Source organism: Protopterus annectens, chromosome 10.part0 (genome assembly GCF_019279795.1).
Source record: "Protopterus annectens isolate FY-2018-M chromosome 10.part0, PAN1.0, whole genome shotgun sequence".
Lineage (NCBI taxonomy): Eukaryota > Metazoa > Chordata > Ceratodontiformes > Protopteridae > Protopterus > Protopterus annectens.
This window is the reverse complement of record NC_056744.1, coordinates 1,656,429,390-1,656,442,871: the sequence shown is the minus strand read 5'-3', so window position 1 is coordinate 1,656,442,871 and position 13,482 is coordinate 1,656,429,390. Positions and strand designations below refer to the sequence as shown.

The following is a 13,482-nucleotide window of genomic DNA, read 5'->3' as shown; positions in this document are numbered from 1 at the left end:
GTATAAAGTGGTCATAATACTTCTCCAGCCCAGTTTCTGGTTGTTTATGTGGTCCACCCATGTTTTTATTTCTATCCACAGGACAAGCTGAAAACAGCTTTAACGTCTTTAAAATCCAAAGTGAAACATCTTAAATGTTTGAAAATCAAGCAGGACAAGGAAGTCATAGACACACAGGTAAGTAAGATGGAATATTTATTTCTAGGGAACTAGATTGTAGAGTATGAGGCATCTTCTTTCTCTTATTTTAAAGCTAAATGTAACATGCACGTTTTACTGGTTATCAGTTATTAAACTCATTGCCTGTACCCCAGTATTTTCTTAATATATCTGGGCTGTCTTGATAAATCAGAACAGGATACTGTTATTAACTCTGGCAGCATGTTAGAGACTGTGCTTAAAAGTTCTTTTTGACTTGCAATCTGTGTGAATCAGATTTGTACAAGACATTTTATAACATAATATCAGTTCATATTTAAGCCACAATTCTGCCATAGTCTATTGCTATACAGTGGTTTTATTTTAAAAAGATATGTCTTTTTTTTAAAAAAACATCATTATGCAATCTCTCAATTTCAATTTTATTTCTCTGTGCTGTGTAAGCCTGTGGGTATTCCTTAAGATGCATTGTTTATGTACACACCCGTTCACATGATTGTGCATTTGCAGTACACAGTGTGTATTTTATGTTGCTGAATGCATGACAGCTAAAACTGAAGTGCAGTTGTTTAAGAAGGCAAATATATTTTTAAAATGTTCGGAGGGATTGCTGCATTAAAAATATTACCTGTGTCTGTTTTCCAAGCACATTTGCATACACTAAAAATTCTGCAATGTGGATATGTTCACCATCCATAGACCTTCTCACAGGCTGCCCTCCATTTGAGACGTGTTCCCTGTCCTGTAGAATTACATAAGCCAATTTATATTATAGATGTACACATAGCATCATTCACCTATAGGAACCATTTTGTATTATGTATGCAACACTCCAGACTGAGACACTTGCAGTTTTTTTCTGTTTGCTGCTTAACCTCACAAACACATAAATCATTGTGCATCTCTGATCTGCTCTTTAAACACAGACACCCAGCTGAGCAGTTTGCTGTCAAAGACCTTTTCTTCAGCATCGTAGATTTACATGAGCCATTCTATATTTTGGAACTATACTCTATCCACATAGGTCTACACAAGTTATTCTGTATCAGGTGTATGTAGACCTCAGACCCTTAGGATCACCTGCACCGTCCTGTGTGAGAGTTGTGGCCTCTATCACCATGCATCTGCTTAACTGATTGTGTATCACAAGTGTGTTTCTTAACCACATATACTAGCTTGAACCATATTTGTATAAAGATCTCCTCCCTAACTTTGTAATCAGCATAAACCATCCTGTATGGGTTCCTAAACATCAAAACCGATGTGGGACAGTCTACATCACATGACTTCTATCATTTTTCAGTACAGAGCTAATACTGGCCTAGAGCAGAACTTTCAGTTAACTGTTGCATTAGTATTCATTACATGATGGGGTGATTTTAATTGCAACAGATGATTCAGAATAGCTCAAGCAAGTGTTGACATTGTAGGGATGAGTGTCTGGGGCCTAGCACACTGCCATGTAGTCCTTCTTTTTAAAATATATTGTGTACTACAATGGCCTTTTATCTTGCTGATATGGCCTTCCTTTGTTACTTTGACCTAGGTCATGGCCCAGGAACTATTGTTTGTCTTAACTCCTCTCTCCTAATAGAGTTACAGATTTTTTACAGATTTTCTCAGTAGGGCTAGTTCTATTTTGTGTCTTACATGTGGAGTTTTCTGTTGCCTTTAGGGTTGCCAGCTTTCTTTGTGGCTAAAACCGGACTAAGGTCACGCCCCTTGCATCACCCATAACCCCGCCCATTCCCAACCCTCTCCCACCCATGCCCCACCCATTTTGTGACCTCATCACGACATGGGAACGCCCTCTTTTTCTATTCTGGATGCCTGCTTTCAGCCGATTTCTCCCCAGTTGCCATAAACACAGTTAGAAACTCTCACTCTGCATACTGTCTTGTGCTTTATTCTACAGTTATTACAGATATTTGGATTTAATTTAAAATATTTATTTCAAATTTTATAGCAGAAACTACTGATACACATATGCCAAACAAAGCAATACAGTCTCACAGTAAAAACAGACTTAGCATTAAAACTACTCTGCCTTTAAATCTCACATTCATCTAAACAGCATTGCACATTGTTTTCCCAAGTTTGGGATGATAACATTTTAAAATGTTCTAAGAAATGACAGTATTAACAGCAATCATATCTTACATCAATAACAGTCCTGAAAATGTATAGCATGGTCTGAAAATACATGTTTAGTATAAAACAATACATAATGACACAATTGGTCTTGCAGCTTTTGAAAAATGAAGTGTAATATTGTATATTGAATTTTACCTCACCCATTCTTCGAACATCTTTCAGTAGTATTTATCATTTGTACCATTTTGAATCAAATTCTGACAGGTTTTGTGCTTCATTTTTAATGGGAAGTGTGTGTGACACTGATTCATTGCCATTCTATGTTTTTTATTAGTGTCGCTTTGGATTGCTTACTCTAAAGCGGACACCATTCCTGTCACACACACACACTTAAGAAATGAACCAAATCCCAGATGTTTACTTCTTGCCAATCCCAAAGTATATACAATTATATAAATTAGCCACACAGGAGCGATAACCTTAGCCACAATACTCAATAGGAACAAGGGAAGGTAACAACTTCCTGGAACACTACCAAGCTTTCTGCATACACACCATCATTCCACTGAAGCAAAACTTGAATTGAGCAACTTCTGGGCATTACCCTCCCTATCATAGGCGACAACAACTAGAAGTCATCTCTGTTATATTATTACAGTCCCCATTGCTCTCCTTTGAAATACCACTGAGTCTTACCTTAACTCTCATATGCTTTTTGTGAAACCTTGCTGTGGCTATTTTGCTACTGGAGTGAACCATCAATCACAGAAAAGGGAGTGTACAAAGTACACAAAGCTCATACCAATATTTTAGAAGAACGAACAATGAAGGATTTTCGTCACAAACTGTAAGTAAGCGCAACAAATGGAGAATGGAAGACAGGGACAAAGTGCCGTTGGAAAGGGGAGGCGGAAAACTAAACTGGACAAAAGAATGCAGATCAAGTGCTTAAAAGGTTAATGAAGACTGAATTATCCTCATGAGATATACAGAATGTTTAAACAGCACATGCAAAGCTGAAAAGGCTACAGAGCTATGTCTGTTGATGCAAAAGGAGAAAAATCCAAGGAAAGACAAACCGTAGGCCAAGGAAAGACAAACAGAGCCTATAGCCTACGGTACTACTCATACCTCTCAACTGTACAGATTCACAGAATGTCTAGATTTTTACCTCAATTTTTTTTTTCATAAAACTGTGGTTTTCTGGCAAATTTGTGGCATATCATTAAAGATTTCAGTTAAAAAATAATGACATACATTTGAGTTTCAGGCTTTATACTCTTCAGAAAAATAATGCTAATTCAAAACCTGTTACTATATCAACTTTCTGTTACTATATCAACTTTCTAAGTAAAGTTTGTAAAAGAAATACTTAAAAAATGTCCTTATATTGTGGCCTTTATCCCCTTTTATGTATGGCTTTGTCCAGATTTCTTGTTCTAAGAGGTTGAGAGGTATGACTACAATCTAACATATGGATTGTGCAGACAATATTTAATAAGATTGCCCAAAAAATCACAGGTTCTTACTCCGCTTCCTTGAGACATCTCAAGCAAAAGATCAGGCAAGCATTGCAAGTCTAAAACCTAAGGAAAAAGCCAGCAGTGAAATGTGACCCATTACACAGAGCTAAGAGCAAGAACTTAGAAATACAAAAATGTATTCCAAAACTTACATCCAGCACTTCTTGGTCACAATCATTTGAACTTCAAAGCCAGATGATGCCATTGAAATGGACCTCTATTGCAGCAGCACACCAGACAGAGTGGTGCTCAGCCATCATAATAGTATCCTTGGTGGAGTGACCTACTTGGGACATTCTTGACCAATGTAATGGAACACACATACAAGGAATTGATTACATTTTTATCATATCCCTTGCATGAATCATTCAGAGCTTTTCTGTCTTAAGGAGAACAGATAATTCAGAAAGCAGAGAAGAAACTCGTAAAGTGAGACAGTGCTTATAAAAAAGCCACACATTATCACATGACTGCATTTAAAAAAGCCACAACACACATGACTGACTGCAGGTGTTGAAATCTGCTTCCAAACTACAAACTTTGCAGCATGCATCAAAACAGCATCTTTCTTTGTACAGTGTCAGAACAATACAATGACAAATGGACATAGTCTTAACATTAATTATAATAATCAAGTTTGTTCATCAAATGCATACCAGGAAAAGCTTATGAGGCAGGATGCCCTTGCTTACTTCTAAGCAAAGTAAACAAGGAAAAAAGCCTGCATCTCAGCCTCATGGTAAGGGAATGAGCACTGCATTTAGACAATCTATCAAAGTCTAGATGATAAACAAGGCAGTTACTGTCACTGAGGTCACATCTGGAAAGCTTTATTCTGACCACAGAATCACTATGCAGTTCAGGCATCCAGTTGTTTTTGCTTTTAGGTAGTCAAGTACAGTCTCAAGTTAAGTCTTTTCAGGAGCCTTGCCCTGGCTACACCTGCCCCCCCTCCTTTAATATACATACATATGGAACAGGTACACAACTCTGTTGCACAGGGTTAACAATATGCTTCACGAATCATGGAACTCACCCCAACGCTATAACCAGAGATAAAACACCTTGTTTACTGCCACTACGATCAAAGTTGAACTCTTGTTGCTCGCTTGCATAGTTGCATTCTGAAAATGCTGCCTTTAAATGCTGGCTTCTGCTTCCAGTGAGCTCCTTGAGCTCAATTCCGACAGGCTGGTAGCCCTGAGGGACCTGATGTCATTTGTGATGACATCAGCGTCAGTCACCATAAATTTTAAAAAAGTCCGGTTTTAAATGAAATTTCTAACCGGACAACTTTTCAAAAAAACGGACAGTCCGGTCAAAAACCGGACATCTGGCAACCCTAGTTGCCTTCCATAAACTTCGCACAGGACCATTTTCTCTTCAGCAACCATCCTGGCACCAGATCAGAAATTGTTTTGGAAGTTAGACACATCAGTCAGTCAGGCAAATACTGCCTCTCTTTCTCACATTCCCCCTCCTTTTACAGCTACACTTACATAAATGTGCAGGTATTGCACTGCAATAACTCCTGTTGCATGTCAGGGGCCATCTTTATGCTAATATGTTTTTTTCCCTTCTTTCTCCTTTAGAGTGGACAGCATCCTAGATGATTGTCCATCCCACTCTTTAAACTACAGTGAATTAATTCAAGTCCTGTCTTGCATCTCTATCATTGAGATGACCTCTATTCATTTTATGTACAGAAAAATGCATGGATAGAACTAGTGCAGTAATGTACAGCGATTCAGCATTTGTCTTTTCTATATTCATAATTTCACAGGAAGATGCTTTTAGTTTGGAACAGTACATTAAACAAGAGTTTGCAAAACTGCACCATTTTCTACAAGATAAGGAGCAAAAATTAATTGAACAGCTGAGGAATGAAGAAGCGAATATGCTGACAGCAATGGAAGAAAATCTTGAGTACATTAAACGTGATATTATTAACTCCCACGTGGAAGTGTCTAATGGTGACTTGGAGATCAAGAATAAAGAATCACCGACTCTAAAAGACACGGAAGAGAGTTCTGAGTGTATAAAAAATGAGGTTTTGGCCATTCAAGATACATTATTTGTAAGTAACCTGGAGCTCGTGCAACAAAAAACGGTGGGCTTACTAACAGTAAGTATTCTTTTTTGTTTCCTAACTTTTCTTATGAAGCATAAAAATAATAAGACGGCAGTTGAGAAGATGTAGTGGTTTACAGAATGACATATAAATAGCCTTTGTCAAACAATAATACAATAATAATACAATATAATTAATAGTAATACAGTAGTTTTAATTCTAAAGTACTCTTTCTCTTTTGTTGATTCAGTCTGTATGAATATGCCACAGATTGTATGCATAAATGAATTTGCCTCTGACTGCTACATAAGTTCCAAAGGGTAATCGAAAAAATTAGAAATTCTACAAATTTTATTGCAGAAGAGTATCTGTCTAGTAATTATTTAATTATTTCTGAACATCAGTTAGACAAAGCATCTCTCACCGAAGCTTGATGATAAAATTAGGATATGGCTCAAACATAACATGGCTAAACATGAAAAATGTGAAATAGCCAAGGATCACAACCGTCATAGGTTCATAGGTTGCTACTAGGCTATCAGCCCTAGGGCCTATACAAGCCTAGCCATAACAATTCCCTTGATATTTCTTCCCACAATATTTACTAACATGGACCCCTGTCTAAAAGAGTGACTGACGTGAATCCTGGGGTGAATTTCCTGTATCCCATCCAATCGTCAAGGTTCCTTTTGAAGAGGGCCAAGGAGGCGCTCTGCTTGACATGTATGGGCAGTCTGTTCCAGAGTATGGGGAGTCTCTGGGTCAGGAACCTATCCTTCCAGCATGTTTTGTTCATTGTGATGACCAGGTTTAGATCCCTGGAGTGTGTGGCTCTGAGAGATTGGGATTTCATTAAGTGGAGCATGTCCAATAGCTCAGGGTTTGACATGGCCTTGTATGTTAAGCAGAGATTGCCTCTGAATAGACAATATGCTACAGAGTATAGCTGGAGTTTTTTTTAGATGGTCAGCATAGGGCATCTGCTTTAGGCCTGTGATTCTTTTAGTGAGGTATTTCTGCAGCCTTTCCAGCTGTTGCAGATGTCTTGTGAGGTACATAGCAAATGGGGCATTGTACTCTATAATGGGTCTAATGAGGGATGGGTACAGTGGGACAATGACCTCCTTTTTTCTGGATGAAAAGCCCTTAGTGATGAGGTGTGCCACATAGAAGGATTTCTTGACTGTTGTGGCGATGTGGTTATCGAAAGTGGTGAGACCACTGTCCACCTGTGTCCCTAAGTCTCTCATCACACTTTTGGTGTTTAGTGTACTGCCACCTATGTGGTAATTCATGGGTGCATGGTTTTTCCCAAAGGGGATAACTATACATTTCTTGGCATTAAGCTTGAGCCCATAGCTCTGGCACCAAGCATCTGTTTGTGTAAGGCCCTTTTGTAGAATATCCACATCATATGGGGATTCAGTAATGGCTCCCAGTTTGCAGTCATCTGTGAACTTTGTTAGCCAGAGTCCTTTAGTGTTGGCCTGTATTTCAGAGAAGTAGATGCCAAACAAGAGCGGTCCCAGACCTGAACCCTGAGGTACTCCACTTGTCTGGAGCTGGATTTGGAGTTGGCTACTTTTACAGTCTGGGTTCTGTCATTTAGCCAGTTGGCAACCCATCGAGTGACATAGGGATTTATGCCCAGCTTAGTAAGTTTATCTGTGATTCCCAGAGTGGGGGATGGTGTCGAAGGCCTTGACGAAGTCCAGTTAGGCTGTGTGGACTGCCTTACTCTCGTCCACAGCCCTGGAGACTGATTTGAAGAAGTCAATCAGGTTCAGGAGACAAGATCGGCCCTTCACAAATCCAAACTGGGTGGGGTCCAGTGCTTCAAGGTCGCCAATGTCTTTGTTTATAAGTTCCATGATAATGCGTTCCATGCCCTTGCAGATCAGGCTCATCAGACTGATAGGATGGTAGTTCCCGGGATCCAAGGTGGATCCCCCCTTGTGGAGTGGGATAACTGTAGCTGTGCACCACTCAGTGGGCATGAAGCCTGAGGAGAGGCTATGATTAAACATGACACTTAGGTGAGGTGCCAGTTCATTTTGCAGTTCATGTAGTACACAGCCCGGGATGTCATCTGGTCCCATGGATGCTGTATTCTTAGCTTTGGAGAGTGCGGTTTCCTACCTTTGTGGTTGTGATTACCGGAATTTGGCAATCATTTGGTATTGAGATGGGCTCTTTAGGGGGTGAGAGGGGGTGAAGTTGGCACTAAATCGATCTGCCAGGATATTGGCAATATCCTTGGGATCAGTATATTTAATGCCATTCTGTTGTAGCTCAGAGCAGATCTGAGTATTGCCATTTAGATTCTTGACATAACTATAGAATGCCTTGTGGTTGTCTTTGGAATCGTTGGCAATTTTATTTTCATAAATAGCTTTGGAGGATTTTATTAAGGATCTCAGCTTCTTACTGAGGCTGGTAAGGGAGTTTTTTGCATCCTGGGATTTTCCTCTTTTCTGCAACAGTTTCTTCCTTCTGTTGCATAGTTTGTTTATGGCCAGGGACCACCAGATTTGCTTCCTTTTTTTGGAGGAGAGCGTTTTGGTTCTGTTTGGGATGGCACGATTCATGCACTAGTGGATGTATTTGTATAGTGCCTTAGTGTAGGATTCAGCAGTCCAACTTTCAGCTCCCATCTGCATGAGTGTCATGAAGTTTGTCACTTCTGACTTGAGTAGCATGAAGTTGGCTTTGGAGAATTTTTTTACAGAGGTTTCCTTACGGGGGGGGGGGGGGGGATGTGGATGTTAAGGATGATTTGCTTATGGTCAGACCTGACCAATGTGGGGGTGACCACTGGTGTTGAGCATCTATCTCTCATGTTGGTAATGACCAGGTCTAGGATATTGGAGCCCCTGGTGGGACAATGGATTAGTTAATCCAGGGTGTTGGAATTTATGATTTCCAAGAACCGTTGGGAAAAGGTGTTTGTACCAAAGTAGTTTTCCCAGTTAATGGCAGGGTAGTTGAAATCACCTAGTATTAGGGTATTTGGTTGCATCTTAATATTTTCCAGTATGTTTAGAAAGGTTTAGAAAGGTGTAGTAAGAATCTTGGGGCATGGTGGGGGATCTGTAGCAAGCTACAGTTTGGACTGCCGTCTTACCTAGTGTTAGTTGCACCTGGAGAATTTCAGATGCATTGTGTTGGGCAACTAGCCTGGAGGTATGAATATCCTTGGTGAATATGGGCACTCCTCCACCTTTAGTGTTTCGGTCTTGGGTTGGTTGCCGAATAGTGTGGTAAGAGTTATAGCCTGATATTGCAGGGGTGCTCTCTGTAGCCTTGAACCTGGTCTCAGTTACTGCACAGATATCAATGTTCTCCATTTTTAGGAGTGACCCGAGGTAGTGCATTTTAAGGTTTAGACTTCTAATTTCCTTTCTTGAGGAATGTGATCTGTGCTATCTGTTCTAATTTAGAATAACAGCTCTGAGTCTGTAGTTCCTTAAGAAATGTTGGAATTAACTAGGGTCTCAGTAGTTCCTTAGAACGTAACCCTTCTTTTGCCACAGTGTCTTAATTTAAACATTTTAAGTTGGGATTCTTCAAGAATAAATGTTTTTATTGGTTCTCGATTTTTTTATCTTCCAGCTTTGATAAAACCACTTTCAAATTATTTGATTTCAGGATAGCACAGTGCTGTCTTTGTCTTTACTGTAATTACAGTTTCAGCTGAAAAAACTGGATAAATGACTGCTTAAATGTAACACCTCAACCAGCAGACCTCTCACCAGTGGGGATCCACAAGGGTCAGTACTGGGTCCCCTTTTGTTTGGTATTTACTTCTCAGAAGTTCAGGCCAAAACAAAGGGACTGAGGCTGAACAAGTTTGCTGATGATTACAAACTTGGCATGATCGTTGACTCCCCAAATGATGTCAGTGTACTTCAAGAGGGGCTTACACAGACCACCAATTGGTGCCAAAGCCATGGACTCAAACTAAATGCAAAGAAATGCATCATCATCCCCTTCAGTAAAAGCAATTTCCCTACTATCTTTCAAGTAAACAACAATATCTTAAGTATGAACGCTGTAGTGAAGGATTTGGGCACACAAGTAGACTATGACCTAAACTTTTACCATCATGTGTCCACTGTAGTAAGAAAGGCATTCTAAGTCATACATTTGATTAGCAAAGGCATCGCCTCAAGAGCAAAAGAGGTTATAACCCCCTGTACTCATCCCTTATCAGGCCAAAAATGGAGTATGTACAATACCAAGCACTTGCAGCAACTGGAGAGACCCCAGAGATTTTTAACTAAAAAGATCCAGGGTCTTCAGCACATGCCTTTCACAGACAGACTGAAGCCTTTGTCACTGTTCTCAGTAGTATATAGGCTGCTTAGGGGAGACTTGCGCCTGGCTTTCAGAGCAATCTTTGACTCCAACCTGATGAAGTTGCTGCACATCCATAAGTCAAATGGGACTAGAATTACTTGCTCCAGTGACCTAAATCTGGCCTGTGATTTAAATAGGACATGCTGGAGTGACAATTTCATCTTACAGAGATTGCCAATTCTCTGGAATAGGCTACCAATTCATGTTAAGCAGAGCACCTATATGACTCTGTTCAAAAGGAGCCTGGATGAATTGATGGGAAACCACAAATTCTTACCAGGATTAGCTCCCACATCCCTCTTGAACATGGACAGTCATTACTAATAATAATCTTAGGCCTTGACTAGATTTTTCTCTCGAAATGAAATTTAATGGGTGTAATAGGCTAGGCTTAAAACGTCTGTTGGGTCCATAGCCTAGTAACCTCCTATGAACCTGTGAACCTGTATATAAGGATATATCCTAAATTTTTTTTTTTTTTTGGATCAACAGATGTATGTGGGCTTTAGAATCTGGCAAACAGAGTGATATTTCTGAGGGGAACATATTTTTAATTTCAATGTTTGTGTGAGAAATAGCATTGAAATGAGAGAGATAATGCAATAAAGCATAGTCTGGTTAGTGTTGGCATTATGACAGACATTTTAATATTTCATCTACAGTTTGTTGTTACTTAGCTACTTGAAGATGTAACGTGATAAACAAACCTGTTAAAATTTCTAAAGCTTATAAAAATATATATATTTTTGGTGGTGGGGCAGATCCCCCCTACATCATCTCCCACTGTCTTCCACTTTCCCTTTACTTGCATATCTCTTCCAACTCCGTGATCAAGCAGTAGTGCCATTAAAAAAATCAAACCTGGTTTGAATCATTGTTGGTGCACACATGGAAACCATACTACTGATGATTTTTTTTTCAAAAAATGTTTTATTGTTTTTCCAACTACTGTTAATTTTCATTTGAATACAAGGTTAAACAATTCCAAATATTGGAATAAAAAAATGATGATTCTCATAATTGATGGAGTTATTTAAACAAGTGCTATAAGAAGGGAAGGACTGGATAAACATGATCGTTTAGGTGCTATTAGAATTCTGCTTGATTGTAAGGGTAATTATTTTAAGAAGTAAAGTAGGCTACTGTATATAGTCATTTTTTTTTTTTTTTGTATTGTAGCTGATAAATGGAAAATCACAACTTCTTTTGGCTGTTAGGGGAGTAAATGTAAAATTGCAGGTGGGAGAAACAAGCAACGTGATGATGGTGGGGCTTCACAGATAAATAATGCTGTTTATGGCTGACGTTCCAAGCTGCTTACTAGAATTAGAATGGAGAGTGTTTCAGATGGTGAATATTTAGTCTGTGGAATAAACAGTTTCTGTAACAAGTGAGAGGGATCATGCAATCCAGCCCACCTCCGTAGTAAAGGAAAAAAGAACAACAACAAAAAAATGTTAATTGTTTTTGCAGAAAACTACAGATTTTAAAATATTGTGTTGCAAGTAATGAAAGAAAAGCAGAAACTCACTGCCTTCTCTTTTCAGGTATCAGAATCATTTGAGGATGTTGTTGTCACTTTCTCAGATGAGGAATGGAAGCTGTTAACAAAACAAGACAAGGACCTGTACAGGGAAGTGATGGTACAGAACTATGAAATCATGGTTTCATTAGGTAAGTGTTCTCCAGCTTAGGACGTGAGGATTTAATTCTTGGAGTCTCAAGTGTAATATATTAAAATGCTTTATCGGGATAATTTAGAAATGTGACTGTACTTCGCTGGAGGGTGAGGAATTTTTGCCTAATTCATTTCAAATGGTTTTGACAAAATCAACATCTTTCTCTGTCAGTACTTGACCCTACATGGACTTAGGTTCATAGGTTCATAGGTTCATAGGTTCATACTAGGCTATCTGCCCGAGGGCATTTACAAGCCTAGCCCATAGTTTTGTGGCTTACGCCACCCCTTTAGTATGGGGAACTATACCCATTATTTTGCTGTGCCTCTGTTGAGCAGTGACACTGAGGTAATCCCTGGGGTAGATCCTTCCTCTCTTTCTCTTTGTTTGAGTATGACTTTCTTGCATAAAACCCTCTGATTTTCTGTCAGTTAGTTATTTTGGCTATTCATTAATGCTTCCTTTCAATTTTCAAAATGTCTTCTTGTAGTGCAAACCAGTTTTGTCTAACTGTTCTGTTTTTGTTTGAAGCAACCTCCTCTTAAATAGTCAGTTTTCTGTTTCAGGTAACTTGAATCCCTTTCTTTGTTCCTTCTGTGTTCCAAGGAGTACATATAGGGATCTGTCGCTCCTACTTTCATGAAGCAGTAGTGCATTAATTCCTTTCTAATATAAGGTTTGCTTCAAGGAATGACCTGCTAAACATTTGTTGTTCCTCATTACAAAGGAGTTTAGGGATTATTAAATGAAATGCTCAGAATCCTACAACATAAAAGTGGAGAATATAGGACTCAAACTCTGGTCTGAAAGATGCCGTACATTTATAAATTTATAATTAAAAATAATCTGTATTGACATGTGCACATCTGTATTTAGATGTCTTTCATAAGTGGACAAACTATATATGGTGGGAGGATGGCAGAATGGTTAAGGTGTTTACCTTGCAGACACAAGGTGCAGGGTTTGATTCTCACATGGGGTACTTGGCTAGGCTTAAAATGGCCCACAAGGGCAAATAGCCTAGTACTAATCTATGAACCTATAAGCTAGGGCTTCTGGGAATGATTTGGAGTTATAACTCCCCATCCGTCCTGCAAGGGAGTGCCTCCTTTGGATTGCAGTATGTCACTAGCCCCACCTGCTGCTTTGTCATATTGCACCTGGTTCAAGGTAGTATGCGTGTATGTATCTATTTATTTAGTAAATTACTGAGTTATTACTGAGTAATTAGTCTGGTCTTGTACCAATTTCAGATGCAAAATTCCTTCAAAGTCTGGCACAGAAACACATGATGAAAAGCACTGTGATAACACAGAAGTGCATGATAAGGTTAGGAACGCTCATCTGAGAAAAATGATAAAATGTCTGCATGAATAAAGTTTGGAATTAATGTGGATGTTTTCATTCATATTGTTAGAGATTACAGTCATCCCTTGGCAAGACTTAAACATGGAAAATGGAATACTCACTTTAAGATGAGTGACATGTTGCCCTTGGACAGATCAATTGCAAGAAGTGACCAGGGCTACTTTTGTTAACACAGTACAGAGTAGTGACTGAAGTGTAAATACAAGCAATGCTGATGTAAATGATAAAA

The 13,482-nt window shown here is 39.1% G+C and overlaps 1 protein-coding gene across 1 annotated transcript in view; it reads left to right on the top strand.

Annotated features, from left to right (window-relative positions):
* The window catches only part of LOC122814378 (zinc finger protein 91-like), a 316,216-nt gene that overhangs the window by 35,789 nt on the left and 266,945 nt on the right, over nucleotides 1-13,482 (top strand). The window contains exons 2-4 of the mRNA XM_044086962.1: nucleotides 82-177; nucleotides 5,560-5,901; nucleotides 11,754-11,880. Of these exons, the coding sequence (XP_043942897.1) occupies nucleotides 82-177; nucleotides 5,560-5,901; nucleotides 11,754-11,880 (565 nt within the window). The remainder of the gene's footprint in view (nucleotides 1-81; nucleotides 178-5,559; nucleotides 5,902-11,753; nucleotides 11,881-13,482) is intronic.